This window comes from Asterias rubens, chromosome 16 (genome assembly GCF_902459465.1).
Source record: "Asterias rubens chromosome 16, eAstRub1.3, whole genome shotgun sequence".
Classification (NCBI taxonomy): domain Eukaryota; kingdom Metazoa; phylum Echinodermata; class Asteroidea; order Forcipulatida; family Asteriidae; genus Asterias; species Asterias rubens.
Genome location: NC_047077.1, coordinates 13,540,088 through 13,567,304, shown reverse-complemented (window position 1 = coordinate 13,567,304; position 27,217 = coordinate 13,540,088). Strand labels below are relative to the sequence as shown.

Here is a 27,217-nt window from a genome sequence, read left to right as displayed (position 1 = left end):
TCTTCTCAGGTAAGAAAAAAATTCAGTGGTTTTGGAGTTAATTAACGCTAGATAAATTGGTGGCGACATGCGGAAAATTATCAAAAATTTAATTTTAATATTAACTTCATTAAAAATCATGAGGGTAAAATTTAATAAGTGCTGGCACAAGTTGTGGCAGTTGCACTGGCACTATACATAAAAGTTTCCGTATGGTGCCACCACTTTTTCATTCGATATGAAATATGCCGCAATGGAATGTGAATCTGGTGAAATAATGGCTTGTTGCAGGTAAGATTTTTAGTTATGAAGCTTTGAAAATTTTCCACCCCAGAAACGTGTGGCGGGAGATTTTGTTCCCCACTGACACATTTTTGTATAACAAATAATGATAATAATAACACTTGTAATGCGCCAAATCCACCCTGCTGGGTGTTCAAGGCGCAGTAAAACCAAAAACAAACAAAACAAAGAAAAGCAGACACAACAAAATTAGTCCTTGAAAACCTGTGACTTAAAATAAGTTTTGAGAAGAGATTTGAATGTTGTGATACAAAGACAAGATCTAAGATTAGGTGGTAGAGAGTTCCTGATGTATGGCGCAGCTGAAGAAAAAGACCAGTTACCCCATGAGTGTCGAAACTTTACTTGGGTTCAATGAGGAGAAGCATGGAACTTGATCGCAGATTCCTTGATGGAGTGTTAACTTGAAGTAGTTCAGAAATATAGTGGGAGCCTTGCCATTAAGTGCTTTGTTGACAATGAGCATACTTTTGCTATGAAGAAAGGGGGGACTTCTCAAATCTTTTTCAGCATCTGTTTGTGTAACAGCTTATGTTGAAAGTAAGATTTAGGTGCAATGCAGGAAAATATTAAAAAATACCCTTAACCCAAGTTGGAGGACCTTACCCCAATTTCAAAGAACTGTTACCTGCGGGGCACATTTTTCTTCAAATACACATTAAGACACATACCAGAAGATTTGATTTACCCGATAGAGCTTCGAAATTCCGTTCGTTGCAACAAAAATTGATTGTGTTTACTTGCTGAAAATTGTACATGGTTGTTTACTCTTTTCTCATGACTCACACAATGGACTAAGACAAGCTTGTCACAGTTTTGTTTTATTTCAAGCATGGTTAGTCCCTCAAAACATGAACACTGTCTGCGACTATTTTGTCAGCTCTACCAATCATGCACACAACCAAAATAAAGGTTGACAAGGTTGGAATGAACTTGACACGGATTTGTGTGCTTTTTTTCTTCCCAGAGTCTGTGTTCCGCAGACATTGCCACAACTTCAACCAGAGTGTAGACTATCTGTGTTTGAGCCTGCGACTGTTGCTGAGGTTCAAGGGTTATTATGAAATCTCCTTCAAAATCCTGTGAGCTGGATCCAGTGTCAACATCCATGATAAAGCAAAACATCAATATTTTTGTACCCTACATCACTAAGCTTGTAAACGAATCCCTCAGTTCCGGTTGTTTCCCCGATAGCCTCAAAGTTTCCTACATCAGGCCGCTCATCAAGAAACCAAACCTGGACAAGGAGATATTCCAAAACTACAGACCGGTTGCAAACTTAAAATATCTTGGAAAAGTCATCGAACGAGTAGTTTCATCACGTATTTCTGATCACATTCATACTTTCAACCTGTCCGACGTGTTCCAGTCAGCATACAAGCCTTTCCATGGGACTGAGGCTGCACTAGTCCGTGTGAGCAACGATATTCTCTCTGCAATGGACAATGGTAACCTTACAGCACTAGTCCTGCTAGACTTGAGTGCTGCTTTTGACACTGTCGATCACAACATCCTTCTCTCTCGGCTCCAGAATCACTTTGGCATAGAGGACACAGCCCTAGCATGGTGCAAATCGTATCTCTACAATAGAACTCAGCATGTATGTACACATGTATTGGCACCGCGATATCCGACCCTGTTGTTTTGAACTACTCTGTGCCACAGGGGTCGGTACTCGGCCCGCAGTGGTTTACGCTATACACTTTACCGATTCGTGACATCATCCTGAAATTTAATCTGAATTACCATGTGTACGCAGACGACACTCAGCTATACATCACGTTTAAATCTTCTCAAGAAAACGCCAATGCATCTATTGCAAGACTTGAGAAATGCATCCAAAAGATTCGACGTTGGACACAACAAAACTTCCTGAAGTTAAATGATGATAAGACAGAGTTCCTTCTCTTTGGGTCACGTCAACAGTTAACTAAGGTTTCAGTGCCATACATCTCTATCGGTGATGCTCGGATAGCTCCCTCGCTGAAAGCTCGGAACTTAGGGGTTATTTTTGATTTATCAATGACACTTCAGCCACACATCAACAACATTGTTCGTTTATCATCATATCACATCAGGAATATAGGTAAGATTCGAAAGTACTTGGACAAAAGTGCCACTGAAAAGGTCATTCACGCATTTGTTACTTCTCGTCTTGACAACGGCAATGCTCTTCTCTACAGTCTTCCTAACAACCAGATTTCCAAACTTCAATGGCTCCAAAATACTGCTGCCCGCATTGTGACACTGTCTAGAAAATCCTGTTCTATTGCCCCCATTCTGAAACAACTACACTGGCTCCCTATCTCTCAACGAATCATCTTCAAGCTGATGCTCATTGTCCACAAAGCTCTTAATGGCAAGGCTCCCCACAATATTTCTGAACTGCTTCAAGTTTACACTCCATCAAGGAATCTTCGATCAAGTTCTATGCTTCTCCTCATTGAACCCAAGTCTCGACACTCATGGGGTGACAGGTCTTTTTCTTCAGCCGCGCCACGCATCTGGAACTCTCTACCACTTAATCTTCGATCTTGTCTTTGTACTGCAAAATTCAAGTCTCTTCTCAAAACTTATCTTATGTCACAGGTTTTCAATGACTAATTTTGTTGTGTCTGTTTTTCTTTTGTGTTGTGTTTTGTTTTTGTTTTGTTTTTGTTTTGTTTTTGGTTTTACTGCGCCTTGAACACCCAGCAGGGTGGATATGTGCGCATTACAAGTCTTATTATTATTATTATTATTATTCTACGACAACAGTGATGGGAATTCATTCTACTCCAAACGGGCAGGCGTTCTCGCCGGTTAAACAGGTAATTCAGAAAAACTGTTTCTTCAGATTTGAGATTTGGGTTGCTGTTCAGATGTTTTGGTTTGAGGATAGACCTTTATTATGGTGCCTCCATCTTGATTTTCTCCCATTTGAATCAATAATGTAACCAAAACGAGGCTGGAAGGTTAAATAGTCTGGTTCCTTTATGTACGATGAGTATTAGTATTCATTACTGTTATTGGATACAAAGAACGTGACCAAGATAGTGGCAGTTTGAGAAAGGTCTGTAGTTGAATTTGGTTGAGGTGATTGCTGTGGTGCCTGGTGCTTTTGATGTGACCCCCTGTGCTTTTGCTGTGGTGCCCTGTGCAAGGTTCCTGTATAAACTTACAGTTTTCTCATAGGAGCCCCCCTCATTAGAGGGGACTTGCTGTACCCCTTCAAGAGTGTAGCTCGAGGCCTGTAGTTGATGTGGGACAAACGTGGTTAGCTTGAGTTAGCGTTTGTAGATGGGAACTGTAGACTGTTTGGCATCAGAGCTTCAAACAATCGCAAACCAGTTTCAAACTTGTCCTAGCCACATATGGGACCTACCAACGTAAATTGGGCTTTCTGATAGCATCCTCTTTGACTCTATATCTTCAGACCATGTTTAACCACTCTTCACTGTGTTTCTATATTGCTACGCAATCTCACCTCAATCAATCAGAATGGATTAAAGCTCCCAGGTATTGATATTGATTCGAGCTAGATTCACGAGTGAAAGTGCAGCTCTTTGTAAACTGCATGAAGTAATAATGTTTACGTTAACCCTTGTCATGAAAATCTTAACATTCCTCCCTTTCAGAGTCCAGGAAATTCCCAAAAACCAGACAGAGGACCAAACTTGGCCCTGTTACGCCAAGAAGTTCACTAAAGTTCACACCAAAGAAGAGTCCCATGTCAACACCTGCAAGGACTTCCCCCAACCCGATGACGACGCCCAGTCATCTTCGCTCCATCATCGGGTGTTCTGCTGCTGCCGAGGACGCAATCTTCAATATCAAGGATGAGGATGACAGCGATGGGGGCATGTGGAGCACTCGCCACTGCTCTTTACTGACATGCCCTATGGTGGTAAGGAAAATGTTGGACATCAGAATTATAGGTAAGGAATCTGGACAGCAATACGCCAATAACTATACACTGATCCGATCAGGACTTGCGCAAGTGCTGAGCAATGCGCGCCCTATGCCTTCAGTGCCTAGATTATGCACAAAGGCACCGCAGTTTGTTAATTTTTTTTCAATAGAGGGCCCTACCAATTTTGTTTTGTCGAATTGGTCTATACCTCATCTGATTGTAGAAAACACAAGTACAACAATCGAAGAGGGGGGGGGGATAGTTTTTCTGATCAAATTTCAACTGAATTAGAGGGAGGAAAACTACACACTTATGATCAAATAATAGTTAAACACAAAATAAACAAGGATAAATGTTTAAAAATATTTAGAGCGATTTCATTAAAGTTGATTTTGATGCTAGTTTCGGACCTATTTGTCAGCTATGAATTTTTCAACTTTTATTGGTTCATGTCTGTTTCATTTCTTCTAAAGTCTATTCCACTCCACTGCAGGAGGAAAGCCTCTTCACCTACTATCCTGCGCTGTCTGTTGCCAAGCAATGCCCCTTCATGTACTTAGTTCATCTCTCCATCTTTTGTTTTGTCTTGCTCTTTTTCGTAAAGGATTCCAAAGTACAGTGAACGGCAAAAGAGCGCCTTCCAGATGCGCAAGGAGGAAGGGGGGTCGGTCTTCATGGCCTCATTCCAAGAGAAACAACTGCTACTTGAGGAGAGGAAATATGCTAATTACATTCATGCATGCGTACAGACCCTGTTGGTTGCAGACGCGCAATCATTAGCCGTTTACAAAACAGCGCGATGCTCCCTCATTTTGCCAACCAAAACGTTAGTGCGCACGCGCTATGTGCAATTTACATATTTCATGGAAAGGGTCTATTGGGGAGACTTCTCAGTTCTGAAAAGAACTGTCCTGCTTCTTAAATACTGCAGTATACAACAGTATACTATTAGTTAAAAAAAAAATAACATAAAAAATTGACGGACCAGACAAAAACCTGGCAGACCAGTGAAAAATCAAGCCAACTGGTCCTGCTGGCCAGTTTAAAAAAAAAGTTGAGGGCAACCCCTGTTTGCTCTGCAAAGCAGTTAACACGGACAGTTTTGTGAAAAGTTTTGTGACTGTTAAAAAAAGTGGTATGTGACTGTTATGAATCTCCCTGTCAAAATTCTTTTGTTTTAGGTGTTGTGATCTTGCTCATAAGTATTGATATATCGATTACTGTTACAGGGCCTTAGCTCAATTGCTATGCGCCAAGCAGAGCAATCACTCAGCGGAAAGCATTGGGGTGTATCTTCGAACGTTAAGCAAGCTATCTCCACAACGGCAGCTCGATTCTCTGGATTTATGCAACACGTAAGTTATCAAATCTGCATTATGTTAATGGTGCTGCTTCAGAGAAAATCAAGCTGACCTGGGTTATTGTACAATCAATCAATCAATCAATCAATCAGCCAATCATTCAATCAATCAATCAATCAATCAATCAATCAATCAATCAATCAATCAAGCTCTATCAGGTTCCACCTACTTTGTATAATCCAGATTAGCCGGCAAGGTTATTGAAGAGCAGATATAGTCCAACCTTGTCCATTTTTTATTAATAAGGTATATGAATTCCACTCCCACTTGTATTGTTTTTTTGTAAAGGTTGCTTATGTAAGGCTAATATTAAAGAGCCATTAATATTGCTGAGTATTACATTGTTTCTTGCTAGAGTGTTGTTAATATCTCAGAGTACATTTGGTTGCCGGAGTGTCGATAGGAATATCAGAGTAAAACACCTTTTCGCAAATACTGGGGTGCGTGCGTAAAGCTTGGAATTAGGTGCATAGTGGTCTAGCTGGTGATCAAATTTTATCCATATCTATCCCACAATGCACCTCATTCAACAGTCTGCACTTGCGCAGTGGTATTTGCGAAATGCATCTTGCCGTATTGTTGTTAAATGAGCAGTGGTGCCATACTTAACTGCCTCAAAACTTTTGCGTGACAATAAAATATTGTCAAAAGGAAATGCACTACAACAAAGTAATCCAACTAACTCTTAAAGGCAGTGGACACTATTGGTAATTACTCCAAATAATTATCTGCATATAACCTCACTTGCTAAAGAGTAATGGGGAGAGGTTGATAGTATAAAACATTGTGAGGAACGGCTCCCTCTGAAGTGACGTAGTTTTCGAGAAAGAAGTAATTTTCCACGAATTTGATTTCGAGACCTCAAGTTTAGAATTTGAGGTCTTGAAATCAAGCATCTGAAAGCACACAACTACGTATGGCAGGGGTGTTTTGTTCTTTCATAGTTATCTCGCAACTCCGACGACCAATCAAGCTAAAATTTTCGCAGGTTTGTTATTTTATTCATATGTTGAGATACACCAAGTGAGAAGACTGGTCTTTGACAATTACCAATAGTGTCCATTGTCTTTAAACCTCTGCATTTCTAGGATGCGCAAGAGTTCCTCTGTCAGTGCCTGGATCAACTCAAAGACGACACCGAAAGGGCCAACAAGAGGGCGCTAAACTCCCCCTTGGACGAGACCCCAGGGACGGATGATGATAAAATGAAACTGAGGTCTCGCTATCCGCACGACTGCCCGATTGTCAAGAACTTTGAATTTGAAGTCATGCACTCTACGATCTCTCGCTGGACATGCCCAGAAGGAGGTTTGGCAATTATTTTTTCTCTCTTGAGAATATTCTTTTTTTTTTACTTTCGGCTCTGGCTCAACAAAGTTCTAAAATATTTTTTCCGTTTTGTATTCCTCCCCGTTTTGTGGCCACATAACATTCAGTTGGGAGGGTTCTGATATTATGCTATGATATTATTCTACAACTCTTGTATATAAGATACTCTCGTATCTTGTATACAAACCTTTATTTTATTCCTGAGACGATGTGATTTGTTGGGCTGCTTCTAGTGCGGGTGTTGTGCTGACATTTGTTTCCTTTAGTCTTTAAGTGACTGTTTTATTGTGTCCTGTATTGTGCATTGTATTTTTATAATTGTGTGCTGGAGTGTTAAAAACAGTACAGGAGATCTTGTTAATGTCATAATGTATTCCCTAATTTTGAACGATATATTGTGTATTTTGAATATCTTTTTAAGCACGAGATCCAAGGCAATATCTATTGTAATCTGTACATGTATTGAGAATGTTCTCCTTTTTGGATTACTTTCGGTTCGGCCTCAAAGTTCTCAAATGTCAGAATTTTTTTCCCCACATGACAAGGTAGACTGGACTTCACTCAGACTCGACTGCACCTCAATAATACTGTGTTAGCGAATGCATTTATATATCTTATCTATCGCTTTTTCTATAATTTTTAATTGTTAATGACTAATATTTTATCTTAAAATTATTACAATATACATCATAAACTGTTGATGTCACTTTTTGTAAACTGAATAATTGTTACCAGACTTGTTGTTTGATATTTTTTAATAAAACCAAAAGGAAACAAAAACAATGTGATTTTTGGAGAAGTTTCCTTCTCTATAAAAGTAAATTCATTGCCATACTTTTTCAATTTTAAAATGTTAATTGTCACAATTCAATATTTGTATCAATTGTTTTAAACTTTTCCATATTTCAGTATTTCTAACCCTATCGGGTCGATCCAGGTTGAGGTATAAGGCCGTGTCCAAATTGGTGACTTTGGCTACAGCTACGGCTAGATCAGGGCGTCTGTCAGTGTTGAAGAATGGCCGTAGCTGTAGCCGAAGTCGCCAATTCGAACACGGCCTAACTTAGAGAGGTTTGCGGTGACAACATGTGAATATCTCTATGTGACTAGTGTTGGTTCCGAAAAGAACCGGTGGTTAGGGACTCCTATTAACGATTGTTATTATTGGTCCATGTTTCAGACATTCTAACCCGATCGGGTCGATCCAGACGGCGCTGGAGCAGTTCTTCAGAGAGAGGGTATAGAGTATGCCTGCGGAGAATGTGACTGCAAGCAGGCTATAGTCACGCATAAGTTCACTAAGCTACCAAGGTAATAGAAGTTTTTGTTGGGATGTGTTTTTTGTGATGCTGATTGGAAGCTGTTTGTTGCTGTTTTCTTAGCAACTAGGCAGTGCATTCAGCTGAACTTTTACATGTGACTTATAATGTATATTTCTTTATAATTTTGCCTATAAATCAGCATTTAATGGACAAAACCCAATATGAGTGCCAGTGTCTTTAAAGATTGATAATATTGAAGAATTATTTATTTTTGTCATTTACAAAATATTGTTTTTATATTGGGTTATAGTAGCCCTATTTTGTACCTAGATTGAGGATTTATGTATATATATGTCTTGCCTTTTTAAATACCTTTGTTCATTGGTGTTTGTGCATGTTTTTTCGTGCCCTGATGTCCATCTGTGTATTGTTTTTTTTCACCAACTGTTACCACTGTGCAATTATCCTAGTATAATCCTAGGTAATCGAAGTAACAGAACAGCAAACCCTGTTTTTTACCTTCACTTTCCTCCTTGCTGATAACTTCATGTTGTCAATAGTAATGATAAATTGGTATAAGAGTTGTCTTCAGAAAACCTTTTTCAATTTATCATCAATTGCAAAGCTTTTGATGGCAAATTGGTCCAATGGTGCTCAATCAAAGGTAGTGCTGTCTTTCATTTTCACTTTTTTTTTCTAAAGAATTGATAAATTTGTCTTCGTAAACCTATTTAAATTCATCATTGTCACTTACAAAGCTTTCGAATGCAAATTGGTCCAATGGTTTTCAATCAGACATGTTATGTCTTTCATTCTCGCCTTTCCAAAAACCGCAACCTTACAAACGGACACTGAAGATCGCAAGAACTATGTCTCGAGTCATTCTTAATTTCTGCAACCGTTATAAATTATAAGTGGTGACTGATTGTTTTCCAATAAATCGCAGAGCAAACCAATCAGCTTACAGAAAACATTTTCCCAACATGTATTCTCCTGTCCTTGTTTGATTATTTGATCATTCATCACCTCTGTCCGACCTGTCAAACCAAATGAGTTTTCTGGACTTGATAGTGGGGCAATTTATCTTGTTCTTTCAGGGTAATTATCATTCATCTTAAGCGCTACAAATTTGACGCCTGACGCCTTCCAGTACTCCAAGCTCCGTCGCCGCATCCTCATACCCAGGTACTTGTCCGTCCACTACCACTGCACCAAGGAAACCCAGAGTCCAACCTCTCTCCCAAAGTCATTAGTCAACGGGACGTCATCTCCAAGGCCACAACAACTCAATGCCGAGAGAACTCAAAGGTTGTCCCTCACAGCCCCGTCGACGAGGGAATCTAATTGGTCTGCAAGGAGCGAGTCGTTTAAGCCCTCGCGCTTCAGTTTTACGCCCACTGCGCCCTCAAGAAAGAGGCTGAACTATGACGACAACAGGTACTTAAATATTTTCTCATCATCGATGTGATTTCATGCCACTCAATAACTATTTATCTACCAGCCTAATCAAGTCAATGAGGTTAGGTTGGGTTTTTGTTTTTGGTGTTGCCATGCAAAGTTCAGAATGTAACTTTTGCACTGACCGTATGCGAAGCGTGATACATTGACACTCACAGTACTCAGAGTGCAATATGAAAACTGTGATTGGGTTATCGCCTGATATCACATTCTGGTTTGATTGGATTATTAGTGCATACTGGAAGGTAATATAGTAGAAACAATAATACATGGCACCCTGAACTAAGATATTGACAAAATGGAGAGCCCGCCAACACAGGGTTAGCAGGCCTGTATGCTTTGTTTGTGAAAGGGCACCGGCACCAAGGCATTTTTCCCTTGGTAATGGTGCACCTTATGTGGAAATCGTAAATTACTGGAGCATTTCAAAGGCAATGACCAGAGGGGCAATCGCCCTCGTTACCTTTCGTGAAGTATAAGGCCTTGAGTGCTGGCACGTTAATTTGGAGTTCGTTGGTTCAAATCCTGCTCCCGGAATCATTAAAAAATTTACCTGATCGGTTTCCCTTGTGGTTTATTATTTGATATTATACATGTACATTACAAGACTTAAAATTGTGGTTTTAATTGATCGTTGTTCATATTGTATACTTTTGTTTGAATATTGTTGAACGTTGATAAGGCATTAATATTTCTTGTTTATGAAATGTTTTTTATTTTGGTTTGTAAATTTATAAACATATTTTTCCCTCAATACTATTTAAATGGATGTTTTTATCTGTCACCCTCATATTGAAACATGTATGCATTTTTCATTAATTGTTATCTTCCAGATGATTTTTGTAATTCAAAACCCATTGCAGACTTCTAAGTTTTGTGTGTTTTTATCTGTCACCCTCATATTGAAACATGTATGCCTTTTTTCATTCATTGTTATCTTCCAGATGATTTTTATAATTCAAAACCCATTGCAGACTTCTTATATGTTTAAGTTTTGTCCTTTCAGATGACTTCCTCTTTTTGGGTTTTGATTTTCCTCCTTTATATTTCACTTTCTGTGTACAAAAGTACAGGAATATTATCTTTTCTTCTGTTTTTCTTGCCTGGTTTTCTCTTTTCCTCATTTTTGTCATGGATAGTTAATACTAACATGCCTGGGGTTGATTTCACAAAGAGTTAGGACTCATCTTATCTCTACAAATGAGCAGGTTGCAATGTTTTTGGCTCTGTCTTTTTGCCATTTTTTAAAGCTTTTTTGTGCTTAATTTTATTGTTTCCTGTTACCGTTATGTTCATAAACTGGTGAGGAATCTACTAGGCAAGTTTGAACAATTTCTACTGACCACTGGAGAAACAACCAACAAAACTGACTTTTGAGATACATAAGTCTGATTCTACTTAAAGTATGCCATGTTTCTACATGCACTACTAGTACTGTTGCTGTTCTTCCTGCTTCAGTGAGCATTGTCTGTGGACATACAATGCATGCAGTTATTGCAGCACTTTGGGACTAATCTTATACAATGCCCAATATGTGTTACTCAAAAGAAGAGCTGTTGTCCATTGGAACACTATGTTACCATCGACCTGTAGCACTGAATGTGTATCAAACTCTAAAACAATATGGCATATGTAGTGCAAAACCAACTAGGCGTGGCCATCGAACCTTCGTAAAAGATCAACATTCGATATCAACAGTGCAACCAGTACCACGGCAATCAGCCCTACCAAGGAACATTGATACAGGTAATTTGATTTTCATCAACTGTACTTCGAGATCTAAGCCAGTTACAAAACAAAACAGTGGCCATCTTAGAGCTAACTCACACTTGCCATCTACTCTGTTATTAAATGCAAGATCACTCTGTAATAAAATAGAAGATCTTCAAGCTACTATACATACAAATCATAAGGATGTACACCTAATTGCTGTCACTGAAACATGGTTTTCTGCTGAGAAGCCGGCCACAGCATATCCTCTCCCAGGATATCACCAGTTTCACCATGATCGTGCTAACCGGATTGGAGGCGGTGTAGCTTTGTATGTACGGGATGACTTAAATGCCACTCTTTGTATGTTTGAAAGCAATATACCCCAGAACATTGAAATCATTTGGGTTAAATTGAAATCGTCAGTGTCCCTCACCCTGAAAGATGACATTCTTGTGTGTGTAACATATTGCCCACCTCGGTCGCCCCACCAGGATGAATTATCTACATACATCATTGATATTGTCGACACTGTCCGTGTCCAGTTTGACAATATTTCACTGCTAATAATGGGAGACTTCAACGACCTTGATACCAAGCCTATCGAACTCCATACTTCATTGCAACAAATTATCAACATGCCTACCCGAGGATCTGCTATCCTGGACAAGTTTTTTACCAACGTTGGGAGTAGCTTTTGTGACCCTGTGATCTGTGCACCTCTCGGTAAAAGTGACCATTGTATCATTTCACTAAAGCCTCAAAACGACTACAACCAACAGAAAACTGTTTCTCAGTGTACCAGTCGACCCTTTCGTGATTCTTCTGTGAGATGTTTTGGACAGTGGATAACACATACAGACTGGAGTGAAATGAATGAACTACCTGATGCTAGTGTGAAAGCTGACTGGTTCCAGCAGATTATCACAGACCAGTACAGATATCATTTTAAAGAAATCACCACCATCCACAGACTGAGCGACAAAGCATGGATGAATAACCGTATAAGACGACTCATTGTCACACGCGATGCTCAATTCAAAAGAGGTGACATTTGCACCTATAAAAAATCACGGAACCTCATTCAACGGGAAATTCTGCGTGCTAAGAAAAGCTTCTATGAACATAAAATTCAGCACTTGAAACACACTGAACCTGGCAAATGGCACCAACAGATTAGATCTTTGACTGGTATGCACAAGTCGTCGCCGTTCCGATTGAACACACAGAAATCATCCTTGGATACTGCACATGAACTTAACTGCCACTTTGCTCGTATATGCAATGAACTACCAAGCCTTGATTTGTGTGCTCTGCCCTCCTACCTTCCCGCCCTCCCCCCTCCAATCATTGCTAGACAAGAGGTCTACAATAAGCTTCGAAAATTGAATGCGACAAAATCTGGTCACCCAACGGATGTCCCTATTCGGTTGTTGAAGGAGTTCGCCTACGAGATTTCCGAGCCCCTAACTACAAACTTCAATGATTGTCTTCGTGGCGGCCATTTCCCTAGCAACTGGAAAACGGCATCTGTTTGTCCTGTGCCGAAGTCATCCCCAGTCACCGATTTTAGTCAACTCCGCCCTATCTCCATAACTCCGATTTTAGCACGTGTGTTTGAAAGTTTCCTTGCTGAGTGGGTGATGGCTGACATCAAAGATCAAGTTGACCCAAGACAATTTGGCAATATGAAGGGCAGTTCTGTGAGATCTACAGGGGCCTTGATAAACCGGGTCACTATGCTACTATCTGTACAATAGACTTCATGAAAGCCTTTGATCTGATCGATCATACGAAAGCGCTCCACAAGTTGATCGAAGTTGGAGTTAATCCGTCCCTCATTCTTGTTATTGCAGATTTTCTCTCAAATTGCACGCAGACAGTACGATATAGTGGTGCATCCTCTTCTGAGCTTAGTCTGTCTTGTGGGGTCCCTCAAGGAACTAAACTTGGGCCTGTGATCTTCCTAATTATGATAAATGATGCTGCCATGACAACCGGAAAAAGATGGAAATATGTCGACGACCTAACAATTGCTGAAATCACCCACAAGTCACGTACCAGTGATTTACAAAGCCATGTGGATGCTGTGTCAGAGTGGAGCCATACTAACTCTATGAAACCCAAGGCTGGAAAATGTAAAGTCATTCAAGTTAGCTTCTTACACAGTGACATCCCTACTCCTGTGATCACAATGGATAATCAAGTTTTAGAATCTGTGTCTTCACTGCGGCTGCTTGGTGTGATAGTCCAATCTGATCTTAAGTGGGATCTTCAAGTGCAACAAATGATCTCGCGTGCATCTCGCAGATTGTACATCTTAAGCAAATTGAAGCGGAATGGTGTCCCTCTTAGTGATCTTATCTACATATATACTGCGTACATCCGTCCTCTACTTGAGTTTGGCGCTCCTGTGTGGAGCAGTAATCTAACAAGTCACCAGTCTGTTAGTATTGAAAGGGTACAACGAAGAGCTCTTCGAATCATCATGTTTCCTGAACGGCATCATTATGAGGATCTCCTGATAGATATTGGTATTCCCTCCCTTGCATTAAGAAGAACTGAAATACTTACAGACTTTGCCAAATCTATCACAATCTCAACTCGACACCGAGATTTGTTCCCCCCTGAACGCCAAACACTCTCCCGCACTGGACTGAGAAACTCACACAACATTCACTTGCCCCTAATGAGAACTCCGAGATATAAAATGTCTAGTGTTCCAGCATTAGTGAGACTGTATAATAATCGGTGATTTCATTAACAAGTATCTCTAACAGTTGGGTTAAGTTTTATCAAATGTTTATCAATTTTGTGGCTTCATCAACAAGAATCTCTAACAGTTGGGTTAAGTTTTATCAAATGTTTATCAAATTTGATCAAATTTTTTTAATTTGTACATTCATGCCTTCAGTTTCTTCTCCTTGTTAAGTCAGAGTTTGTTGTCTTTTGTAATTTTTAATAATAATGAATTATCAGTTTTATCAAATGTTTATCAAATTTGATCTAATTTTTATCTTTTCTTGTGCATTCATGCCTGGAGCTTTTCTTCTCTTCTTTTAAGTCTGTGTTTTTTGTTGTCATTGTTTTTAATAATGTATGTAAACACGTCAATTTAAGTCTTTTTAACTTCTGTCGTGTATTTTGTGATATTTTTAATAAACCTTAATGAATTGAATTGAATTGAATCTCAAGTTCGTACGAAACTCGTCCTAACTTAGGATAAATGTAAAGGTCTGCATGCTACAGTGCAGGTTTGGGACTCGGCCTAAGTCCTAGGATTAGTCATAAGTTAGGAAGAGTTTTGTGAAATCGACGGCTGGTATGTCTTGTGCCTCTTTATCAATGTTGTTTTGAGACTCGTATACGTAGTTTGCTCTCTATTGTAACAATTGCTTTGTGTATATTTGTTTATTGTTTTATGTTTTGTGTTGCGCAAATGTTGCCATATAAATGTCTGGTATTATTATTGATACTATAGTTTGGGTGTATTAGCTCATCAATTAGATTAGAATAGGAGCTTTTACATCATTATCCCCCAATTAGGCCTAGTCAGAGTGTAAGGTTAGACGTCACATTACATTGATACCACTGCTTATTAAGTTTTCTTCACTTTTAATACCTTTATACTATATCCGATTTTTGTTTTTGGCCTGTGGTGTCACTGTTGGTGAATTTATTGCCGCTTTGTAAATGATAAATAGGTTAAATATGTATTATGGAGTTTAATATATTTGTTTTCAACCCTTACCTGACAATATGCAAACAATTGCGGTAGTAGAATATATAGCAAGACAAGTTCTCAACTTAATGTAATCATGTAAACAGTAAGTAGTATATACACATGGTGTTACGGTAAACCAAATATAAATTGAGAACAAAACATGTGACAATTTGTTAATTGATTTTTTTTCTCCTCACTCTTTGTGGCAGTAAACAAACAAGCCAAACCATTCTCCTGGAAAATAACACAGACTCAGACGGTGACGAGAACAAAAAAGTCTTAGAGATGAGTAAAAAAGAGTCGGAGAGAAAAAAGCGAGAAGCAGATGAGAGGTTGCGGCTTGAGGAAGAAGAATTGAAAAAGGTTTGATGTCCCCCCACCCCTCTCCAAGTTTATTTTTTGTGTTAGCAAGGCAGGTTTAATACCTTGAATAGGAAGAAAGTATCTGTTTTAGAAAGTCAGAATGTTTTTATGTGGACATTCATTTTTTGCCAGCAACCCGCTTGGGCTTGGGATAAGGCTCTGTTACTTGAAAAACTTCAACTAATTTTCGTAATGAAAATGAGTATTTGACCCACTGCATCATTGTCATTTAAGGCTGCTGATTGCAGCATTTGCCATTATGGGAGTAAAATTGCATATGAATTTTATGGTAGGCATTTAATGGATTGAGTGTCACCTAATATGTTCACTAACTGCACAATCATGGAGAAATTCATTGTACAACACTCTCAAAATGGCGCAACAAAGATTTTCCTGATCATCAAATTTAAGTTCTGGTGGTTAGGTCATCGGAGTGTGTATTCAAATTCCGGTCGGGACACTATAAGTGGGTACCAGCTAGGGTAGAGGTTGATACTGTGTATGAAAAGCCCTTAGAGCATAGGGTTGCCCATGTTGTATACCCCCAAGGGAGCTGAGACAGATTAAAAGAATGTTATGGCCAATTGACCAATGCAATAATGTAAAGCGCCTTGAGACGGTTATTGTGAAATGTGCTCTATATAAGAACTAGTTATTACTATAATAGATGTTAAATTTGCATCGGGGATAAAGAATATTAATTTTGTTTTTTTTTACCCATACACCGATGTGTGTTAGCACTGTATACTCAGTACTTTCCCAAGTCCTGTGAAAAAATATCACAGGCATGTTACTCGGGTGGGATTCGAACCCACGACCCTTGCAATTCTAGTTGGTAAGACACTGCTCTAGAATTGCAAGGGTCGTGGGTTCGAATCCCACCCGAGTAACTTGCCTGTGATATTTTTTCACAGGACTTGGGAAAGTACTGAGTATACAGTGCTAACACACATCGGTGTATGGGTAAAAAAACCAAAATTAATATAGTTATTACTACAAATATTATTATGACATCATGTCGTTTGGGTCAATAAGTTGTTTTATCATGTGTTGTATTCTTTCTTTATTTTACTTATCAAATAATAAACCTCAAGGTAAACAGACTGGGCATTTTTTTCTTTGCTCAATCCCAATATTTTTTTTGTTTTACTTGTAGGAATCCTTGAGAAGATGACACTCTGAGATGTGCAGAAAGATGTGTGGGGAGGCAGCCCACCTGCAAGGCCTCCCCTGAAATGGCTGCTGAAGAGACACGAGTACATAAAGTGCCATAGAAGCTTTACTGTAGTGAAATATTTGCCATCATCCTGCAATACACACATGGTAAGTTGCAGTCAAGTTTGTTGTTATTCTATCTTTAAATAAATTAGCTTACGACAGGGCCCAATTTTATGGCTCTGCTTACCGTAAGGACAGAATCAAGGTTACGGAGGTTACGACACTCGTATTTCACGGGTTAGCGGTGAATTTTGGCTTCTGCGCGTGCGTACGCCCTGTTACTAGGCATTCTACACTTACAAGGCTAGGGCAGAAACTCGGCGCTTGCTCGTAAGCAGAGAATCGTGATCGTTAGCACAGAATTCTGCAGTAAGTAGAGCCATGAAATTGGGCCCAGTACCGCTAACAAAAAAGTTTTACTGAACTCCTGTATTTGAGATTTGCGTCCAGAATTAAAACAGTTTTCATTTTAATGATTTTGTTGTGGCATTATACATGTATGGCCACGTTTCTGCGACTGCCTAGTGCCCAACTTTATGGTGTGTGCCAACCAATAATGTCTGTAGGTATGCATGAATATATTCAGGGTGTTTCATTGTCACCAATTGAATGATTTCACTGTTTTTCTTTATCAGAATGCCTCGTGCGATCATAACCCCAGCGGTGCGTTTTGGCGGTTGTAACCAATAATTTTTTTGGTTGAATTAGCCAACGGTTAATCACAGGCCAATAATCAAAATTTGTATTGGTTACTGTCGCCAAAACACACCCCTTGAAGTGTAACTTTGAAATATCCTATATTGCATATTTAAGTTAATCCTGTGATTGATCCATCTTATGGTGAAGACTATACAGAGCGTACTGTAAAAAGATGCATCAAGATAGAGCTACTGGTCCCCTCTCAATGTTTTTCGATCTTGCGGAATGCTAATTGCATACAGTTTTAGGTCATCATATAAAAGCATGATTCATTTGAAATGTTTTGCATCGAAACACAGGCAATTTGACACCCATGTACTTTAAACATAAATGTTTTTAATAAATGGATTAAAGGAGCACGTTGCCTTGGATCGGTCGAGCTGGTTTTTGAAAAGTGTTGTAACCGTTTGTTATAAAATGCATTGATCAGAAAGATGTTTTAAAAGTAGAATATAATGATACACACAAAGTTGCCTTGAAATTTCGTAGTTTTCTTCATACCTTGTGGACAAACACCATCGGCCATTTATGGGAGTCAAATTTTGGACTCCCATAAATGGCCGACCGTGTAAGTTCACAAAGTAAAAGGAAAACCATGCAACTTCGACGCAAATATGTGTGGATCATTGTATTCTACTTTTAAAACATCTTTCCAACAATATGCATTTTATAACAAATGGTTACAAACGCTTTTTATAGACCCACTCGTCCGATCCAAGGCAACGTGTTCCTTTAATGTGACAGCACTCTATACCAACTGAGCTATCTAGACCTATGTCGGTGTCCCTGTTTTGTACATACATCGTTTTAAACTGTCGTGTAGCCAGGGATCATATATGACACAGTTGGTAGAAATGTCTACACGTTAATCTGGAGGTGGTTAGTTCGAGTCCCACTCTAGTCAATTTTGTTTTTCAACCCAAAATTGTTTTCTTTACAGGTCTAAAAGAGAAAAGACAAGACAAGCACATAAGAAAATGAGATGATGGAAAACCTCTTTAGTTGTTTGTGTTCTGCTCAGATGTTGCCTAGCGACAAGGGATGCTCAGGTAATACTGCTCAGAATTATTATCACAACAAATCCTTATGTAAAAGATAAATCGAACATTGAAAGGGGCAGCAGTGTAGACCAACTCATGAGCAGGCCTGGAATTTCATGTTGGAAGGGCAAGGTCATTTGCATTTTGCAAAGGGCACTTCAGTGGGAAACTTTTGAAGGCACCAGGGCCAATACATGGGGCAATGGAGACCGATGGTCTCCGTAGCAAGCATGTTATTCCAGGCCTGAGTGCAGATGCTATAGGGAAGGTATTTTGATGGTGTTTATATAAAACCTTTGATCAAAGTTAATTGCATCAGAACAACCATGTCAAATCTGCATGTAGATCCTGCAAATATTACGAAAGTGCCCCATGGGAAAACTGTGCAATTTGGTCCATACATTCTCGTTATTTTAGCCATGTCTGATGGTGTATACAAAAAAAAGTAAAATCTTATTCAAACTAGCTTATGTTGGCCAACTTACAAACGCCCGGAACAACTCAGAGTATCCATTTTTTTTATGGTCAGTTGGCCATATTATTTGAACCGGGAAATCTATTGTGCTGCATGCACAGGCTAGGCAGGCACCTATACCGTGCGATGCTTTAAATCCCTCATGAAAAAATATGGAGGGTACTTTAATCTCCCTTTCTGGGGGATATTGTGTAATTCCGGATTCCAGACCTTTTGTCCTTAATTTACAAATGATGGAGCAGGTTGCCATCACTGTATTTGGCTCAATGAGAGGTTGTCCGAATGGTAAATTATTAGTATTAGATTATCATCCTTAGCCTTGGCCAAGGTTTTACGATTAAGAGTGAACTCATACCTTTTTTTTTAAACACAAAACAGAAGTAAGTTCATTATGTTTCCATAATAAAGCTGAGGGGGTGGAAAGTCTCGATTACCTACAGAGGTGAGGTAACCAATAATTATTTCTACTAGTTATTTGTTTTTCTTTGATTTTTTTATTATCTTGCAGTACTTTGATAACATCTTCTCCACATTGGGGAGATTGAAAGAGAACAGGTGATGAGGAGGGTGACTCCAGGAATGCGGCCCCATTACAATGTGAGCATGAGGCGACCACGGACACATGTTTATGCCAGACTGCAACACTGTACTAATGAAACTCAATGCATGCATCAAGGACATTCACCAAAGAGCCACTGCAAACAAGATGATGCTTAATGCTGCAAAGCATTGGTTCTTCATTTTACATCAAGATTTTCACAACAGCCACTTCCAGTCATTTCCATCACGGTTGGTGATGTGAAACCACTCAACGAAAGCCAGAAATCTCTGTGCAGTCATGGATGAACATCTACATGTATCACCGAAGGCCCATGTCTCTACCCTATATGCCGCTCTTAAATTACTGTCATCCAAAGATGTTTTAAATTTAGAAAATAATGATCCACACAAATACACATGGAAATTGTTTAGTTTTCCTTGGCCGTCTTGAACTAACATGATCTGCCATTTTGTTGAAGCAGTAGTTTGACTCCCCAAAATGGCAGACCATCATAGTTCACAAAGTATTTGGAAAACCTCACAGTTTTTAGGATCACTTCTTCCCTGACATTCCGAGATTAAATTTTGAATAGTCTACCAACTAGTAGTTTCAAAACTAGCTAAACTTAAAACGTGGTTTTCTCGAAAAAGACATATTTTGCTGCTTTTTTGGCCCTTCGTGAAATTGCTGACAATATGATTGAAATTAGAAAATAATTTTCCACAAAAATATACCTGGAAATCGTTTGTATTTTCTTGTAACCCTCTTGAACTATAACACAACCTGCCATTTTTGTTGAAGCAAATTCATGACTCCTCAAAATGGCAGACTATTTTAGTGCACAGTATAAGTATTATGGAATTGTTGACTCCACAAAACACAAAGTAAAAGGAAAACCACACAGTTTTGAGGCACCTTGGTGTTGATAATTACACACAAATGTAAAAGCAATGTGTCTCTTGAAGAAGGTTTTGATGACTATGTGATTGAAATTGTTGAAATTTGAGATGTGATGAATTTTCAACAAGGTTTGATAAAAAGTACCGAGTACGACTTTTTATTGTTGAATTATCCCACATGCCTAAAGGGGACACGTCGCTTTCGAGTTGGGTGTTACTGTTTTGGGCTTTAGAAAGTGCTTGCTGTGAAATGGATATGGTTGAAACTATGTTTTAAAATAAATAAATAAATGATCCACACAGATAAACATGTACCTGGAAATTGTTTGGTTTTCTATTTATACTCTCTTTAAGTAACATAGTCTGTCATTCTGTTGAAGAAAATTATGGACTCCTAAAAATGGCGGACTATTTTAGTTCACAAAGTAAAAATAATTTTTGACTCCACAAACCACAAAGTATAAGGAAAACCACACAGATTTGAGGCACCTTTTAGTGTTGATAATTATACACTACTTCCAAAACATGTTTCCAACCAAGGCCCTATTTCATAAAGCTGTTAGGCATGCAGAAAACACCTCTTGACAAATTTATTTGCTATGTTATTTTGGGTGGAAACCTGTTTCTGTTAAGCAATACTTTTCTGTGCTGAGCAAGTTGTTTTGCTTTTATGCTTTATTTAACTGGGCCCATATTCATATCATACATGTGGGCAATTCCACGATAATGGACCAAAGGGATAACTTTGTAAGACAGGCATGTTTTTTGGTTAACCACAATCCTCATCTGCTTCTGAATGTACACAGACCAAAATACATGACAACAAACTTAATTTTGTGACTATCCAACATTCCCTTTCCATGTCGCACTTTTTTGCCCATTAGTGTGGATATAATTGCCCATGTACATGTAACAAATAATGTCATAGTCCAAAGTGTTAAATCTAACAGCAATGTTTCTCTTGGAGAAGGTTTTGATGACAATGTGATCGAAATTTGAGATGTGATGAATTTTCAACAAGGTTTGATAATAAGTACTGAGCCTGACTTTTTAATGTTGAATTACCTCACATGCTTGAAGGGACATGTTGCATTTGGGTTTGGTGTTTTGTGCTGTAGGAAGTTCTTGCTATGGAAAGAATAGGCCTACATGGTTGGAAAGATTTTTCGATTTTTGAAAAAAAATGACCCACACATAAATATACCTTAAAATTGTTTGGTTTTCTTGTTATGCCCTTCTTGAGCTAACAGTACAGTCTGCCATTTTGTTGAAGATTATTCTGGACTCCTCAAATTAGCAGACATTTTAGTTCACAAAGTAAATGGAAAACTTTGCAGTTTTGAGGCAAATAGTGTGAATGATAATTTTAAAACATGTTTCCCAATTAGATTTATGTCCACAAACACTTCACAGTCCAAAGAGCCAAATATAAAAGCAATGTGTTTCTTAAAGTTATTTTAAATAAATAATATTATTGTTGAAAATTGAGATGTGATGAATTTTTACCAAGACAAATTTTGATTTGTGTACTGAGCCTGACCTTCTAATTGAATTGGGTACATTATACAGTTGTTGCAAGCTGTGACGGGTCCATGGCGTTTTGTACACCCGAGGGGGGAAATGGAATCCGAGGCGAAGCCAATCAAGTAAAGCAATACTTATAATGAGAAATATTTCATAAAAATTAAGAACCATAAAAATATGTTTGGGCTATCATTATATTTAAAAAAGAGGTATGATAAGATACAAGTAAAATTCCCCTATAATAAATAGTAGAAATTTTCTTACACAAACTGCAAAGGAAAGTTCATTTTCTAACATTTTGTTTCAGTTCACCTGAATTATGCTTTAGAAAGATGTCTTTTTTAAACGGTGATTATTATTAACTTCTGAGATAATGTCCAAAAATCATTCTCATTGTTATTTTAGTTTTGCACTTAGAAACTCATTATTAAGCTTTCCACCAAGTATCCACTATAGAAACAGTTAGTCTACGATTTGTTGTAAAATGTTACATCTGTAATTCAGTAATTGCTATTTAGCCTATTAATATTGTTTGTTAAAAAAACCAAAACAGAGTAAGTATTTGTTTGGTGTTAAAATTTAAATTGAGCGACGTTAATAAAATCATTTACCAAAAATTTGAACTTTGTGCATGGAGTTTATTATTATTGATGACTTTTTTCCTCAAGCAGACTTTAACTTATATTCTTTCCAATACAATAATTAAGCCATTACCGAAAGAATATTTAATTTCCACAAAGTATCCACCATAGAAACAGTTACTTATTTTCGGGCGACATTGTTTGGGGCGACATTGTCAGGGGGCAACTTTGTAACGACCCGTGCGATGAGCCGGTTAGGGGGAGACTTTGCAGGGGGCGGTGGCGAGCTTGCTGGGTGGCGAGATGATGACCAGCATTCCTGAAGGTATACCTGCAGTCTACACAGTATCAAATCCATGACAAACCATAATACACCATTTTTTATTTGCTTTTGACATAATTGTGGCCATGGATTTGATGAAGTTTTAATCAATAATGATGAATAAATACAATGTCAAAGATTTTATTTATGATGTGCTTATTCATAGAGCTGATTAAGCAGAAAATAATATTGCTTCAAAATTTACTGCTTAGCAAAACTGAACAGGGTCAGTACTTGTCACAAATTGTACACGTCTTTGGCATACAATTTTAGCTGGTAACCTTGTCTAGTAAGCTTATTTGTTTGTGCTTGGCTACTTTTTGTGCTTATCAGCTGCTTCAACCAACAGAAGGAAAGAGGCACCGCAGTCTACCCACAGTACATTAATAAGTCTCCTTTGTGATTTTTCTGCGCGAGTTGGCGTGATTTTTCCTGCGTGACCTCGGTTTGAATACTAATTAGTCCAAAGGGCTTCTGAAATTCAGTCTTTTTCGGCCTTATCTGAAAAGTATTGACATAAATAATGTAGAAGTACACTGAAATGGAGAGCATATCTGTCGTGTTGTATGAACAAATATCTTGTTGCGTTTGAGTTGAACCGCTTGTTTTTATACATGACGACAGATATGCTCTTCGTTTCAATTTACTGGTACATTTAAATATTTTGGTTGAGACTTTTCAGAAAAGGCTGAAAATGACCGAATTCCACAAGCCCTTTTGACTAATTAGTATACACATGATAGAGGTAACGCATGAAAAAACGATGCATATCCCTGCAGATAAATAACAAAGGAGATTAGTGTACTCCTGCGGGTAGACTGTACTGACCGACAAGACTTAATTCTTCGACGACCGACTTACTTGTTTGTCTCCCTCAACGTTCATTTACAAATAGCAATTTCGCGCCAATTCAAAAAGGCTGACCAAGCACTGAAGTAAAGCAGGATTTATCGCTAGCGGTGGAGACGGAAATTTAACTCGTTGATATTGATGAAAACAAGGTTTATACGGAAACGTTTCCATATCATATGTGGTAACCCTTCTTCTCAGGTAAGAAAACAATTCAGTGGTTTTGGAGTTAGTTAACGCTAGATAAATTGGTGGCGACATGCGGAAAATTATCATGAGGGTAAAATTTAATAAGTGCTGGCACAAGTTGTGGCAGTGGCACTGGCACTATACATACAAGTTTCCGTATGGTGCCACCACTTTTTCATTCGATATGAAATATGCCGCAATGGAATGTAAATCTGTTGAAATAAATGGCTTGTTGCAGGTAAGATTTTTAGTTATGAAGCTTTGAAAATTTTCCGCCCCAGAAACGGGCCTTAATAATTAGGACTCTGTATCTGTGTACAGAGGAAGAGTCCTATAAATTAGGGCTATATGGTGCCCTGTGCTTTTGTTGTGGTGCCCTCACTCTTCAAGGTTCCAATACAAAAGTACATTTTCCCCATAGAAGTGACCCTTACCAGACCAGGGCCCAATTTCATAGAGAGAGAGCTGCTTAAGCAGAAAATATTGCTGAACAATTTTTCTGCTAAGGGGCTAAGCAGAAATGAGCAGGAAACCAGTCACAATTTGTTCATGTGACATGGTATTTTAGCTGGTAACCAGAGTCCAGTTAGCATAATAATTTGTGCTTAAAGACCATACAAAATACCCCCCTTCAGCCATCTACATTTAAAAGATCTGTATTTTAGTACCTTACCTTATTCCTAGATTTTTACACTCATCTTGTATTTGAGAAAAAAACAAAATTCGCAACATAAGGGCTTCCCCAAACACGAGCACCTTTCACCGATGGTGGCAGCAAACATATTGCCAAAAATAGTGACGTGTCTGGACGTGTGGTTTCTTCGGGTTTATTCGCTGCCGCCTGCACACGACCCGCTAGTGCACAGCAATGGTCTGGTTGCCAAGCAATGCCCCTTCATGTACTTAGTTCATCTCTCCATCTTTTGTTTTGTCTTGCTCTTTTTCGTAAAGGATTCCAAAGTACAGTGAACGGCAAAAGAGCGCCTTCCAGATGCGCAAGGAGGAAGGGGGGTCGGTCTTCATGGCCTCATTCCAAGAGAAACAACTGCTACTTGAGGAGAGGAAAGAAAACAGTAAGTAGAGACCTGCATCATACTGCCATCATATCGGTCATGTTCAATGTATCCAATAACAGTATTGAATGCTAATACTCATTGTACAAAAAGGAAGCAGACCATTAATCTTCCAGCCTTGGTTTGGTTACATTGATTTCCATGGACAGGCCTCAAATTTCCCGGCGGCCACGACGGCCATGGCCGCCGGTGCCCTGCTTACTGGCCGTGGTGCCCCGAGAAAATCGGACTTTTTTGCGGCCAAAAAGGCCGTGCCCTTTTTCTCCGATGGCCGCCGTGCCCTTTTTGAGATCAAAATTTATGTTTTGATACACCACCATCCGTCTACGTCTGTGTGCACATAAAATCAAACACTTACATGTACATTCTATATTAATACACGCACACAGAGCGCGGTCGGTTGAATGCTCATCACACGGAATTTAAAAGGACGGCAGCATATCCATGCAGTGCATGTGTGTGTGCACGATGCAGAACGAACGACAGACGTGCATCCATAGACATTGTGTACTCGAAGTTTATACACGGGCCGGATGTACTTGCAACGACCATTTGAGAACAATCGCACTGGTATTCATCTTGCAACACGCGTACCCACGCAAGGTTGTCCATGATGGGTACCAGCTAATCACAATTTCGGTTCCATTCGAGGTTGGGCGTCCGCCTATTCCACTGGTATTGTGCTTGTTCACTGGTACTCGTACATGTTTGTGCACGTGGGCCATGTTACGTAAATCACGCATCATGTACATGTACATGAAAGGTACATGTACATGTATGGTACATGTACATGTATGTCCGTTGAATAAATCTCCGCTCTGCACACAGTCAAGTGACAGCTCATTGTTTACGTCCGGCCGTCGCAACAAAATCTCCGCTGCACACAGTTAAGTGACAGTTCATTGTTTACGTCTGGCCATCGCAACAAAAAATGGATGCATACTTTTACTTCCCATTAATCAATAAAATTAAATACATTTAAAAATACTTGATGTTTTTTTGTTAAAGGAAAGCAAAAGTAATGAAATGGTTCATTAAAATAGCCTTCATGGACCTGAACAGAAATTGTTTCATGATCTTTATTTTTTATGGCCTTGATGCCCTTTTTGAAATTTTAAGTTGGCCTTGGTGCCCTACCCCATGGCCTTGGTGCCCTTTCAAAATTTGACAAATTCAAGGCCAAAGTGGCCTTGCCCTAAAAATCGGGAAATTTGAGGCCTGCATGGAAGAAAATCAAGATGGCCACACCATAATAAAAGTCTGTTGTATCTTACAATTTCATTATTGGCCTGTGGACATCCATTTCAATTTAAAACTGTGTGGAAATATTTGAGGTTTCTTATAAGTCTGTTCAATGAGAGGCGTCCTTGGGTCTCATATTTCAAACATAGCGCTCCAGGCATGCAACTCTTCCGCCGATCCGCGGTTTACGCATTTTAGCGCTTTGCAGCCTTTAAAAAAGGCGCTTTATAAATTCGGTTATTATTATTAATTATTATTATTATTACTAATTATTATTAATTATTATTATTTATTACAGCTGTTGCTGTTGCTGTTGCTGTTGTAGTATCAGTTGTGGCATCAGTTGTGGCATCAGTTGTGGCATCAGTTGTGGCATCAGTTGTGGCATCAGTTGTGGCATCAGTTGTGGCATCAGTTGTGGCATCAGTTGTGGCATCAGTTGTGGCATCAGTTGTGGCATCAGTTGTGGCATCAGTTGTGACATCAGTTGTGGCATCAGTTGTGGCATCAGTTGTGGCATCAGTTGTGGCATCAGTTGTGGCATCAGTTGTGGCATCAGTTGTGGCATCAGTTGTGGCATCAGTTGTGGCATCAGTTGTGGCATCAGTTGTGGCATCAGTTGTGGCATCAGTTGTGGCATCAGTTGTGGCATCAGTTGTGGCATCAGTTGTGGCATCAGTTGTGGCATCAGTTGTGGCATCAGTTGTGGCATCAGTTGTGGCATCAGTTGTGGCATCAGTTGTGGCATCAGTTGTGGCATCAGTTGTGGCATCAGTTGTGGCATCAGTTGTGGCATCAGTTGTGGCATCAGTTGTGGCATCAGTTGTGGCATCAGTTGTGGCATCAGTTGTAGCATCAGTTGTAGCATCAGTTGTAGCATCAGTTGTAGCATCAGTTGTAGCATCAGTTGTAGCATCAGTTGTAGCACCAGTTGTAGCACCAGTTGTAGCACCAGTTGTAGCACCAGTTGTAGCATCAGTTGTAGCATCAGTTGTAGCATCAGTTGTAGCATCAGTTGTAGCATCAGTTGTAGCATCAGTTGTAGCATCAGTTGTAGCATCAGTTGTAGCATCAGTTGTAGCATCAGTTGTAGCATCAGTTGTAGCATCAGTTGTAGCACCAGTTGTAGCACCAGTTGTAGCATCAGTTGTAGCACCAGTTGTAGCACCAGTTGTAGTATCAGT

At 39.1% G+C, this 27,217-nt stretch overlaps 1 protein-coding gene across 4 annotated transcripts in view; it reads left to right on the top strand.

Annotated features, from left to right (window-relative positions):
• Positions 1-3,002: 3,002 nt before the first annotated feature.
• Positions 3,003-27,217, top strand: part of LOC117300688 (ubiquitin carboxyl-terminal hydrolase 37-like) — a 35,641-nt gene continuing 11,426 nt past the window's right edge. The window contains exons 1-6 of one of the 4 annotated variants that reach the window (XR_004520200.1): positions 5,319-5,529; positions 6,624-6,843; positions 8,045-8,175; positions 9,224-9,563; positions 15,228-15,381; positions 16,538-16,704. Coding sequence is in view for 1 of the 4 variants with exons in the window: in XM_033784418.1 (XP_033640309.1) it covers positions 5,422-5,529; positions 6,624-6,800 (285 nt within the window). In the remaining 3 variants the exon portion in view is untranslated. Of the gene's footprint in view, positions 3,093-3,899; positions 4,200-5,318; positions 5,530-6,207; positions 6,243-6,623; positions 6,844-8,044; positions 8,176-9,223; positions 9,564-15,227; positions 15,382-16,537; positions 16,705-27,217 lie in introns of those variants that run through there. The other 3 variants (XR_004520201.1, XM_033784418.1, XR_004520202.1) reach the window with 3 other exon arrangements.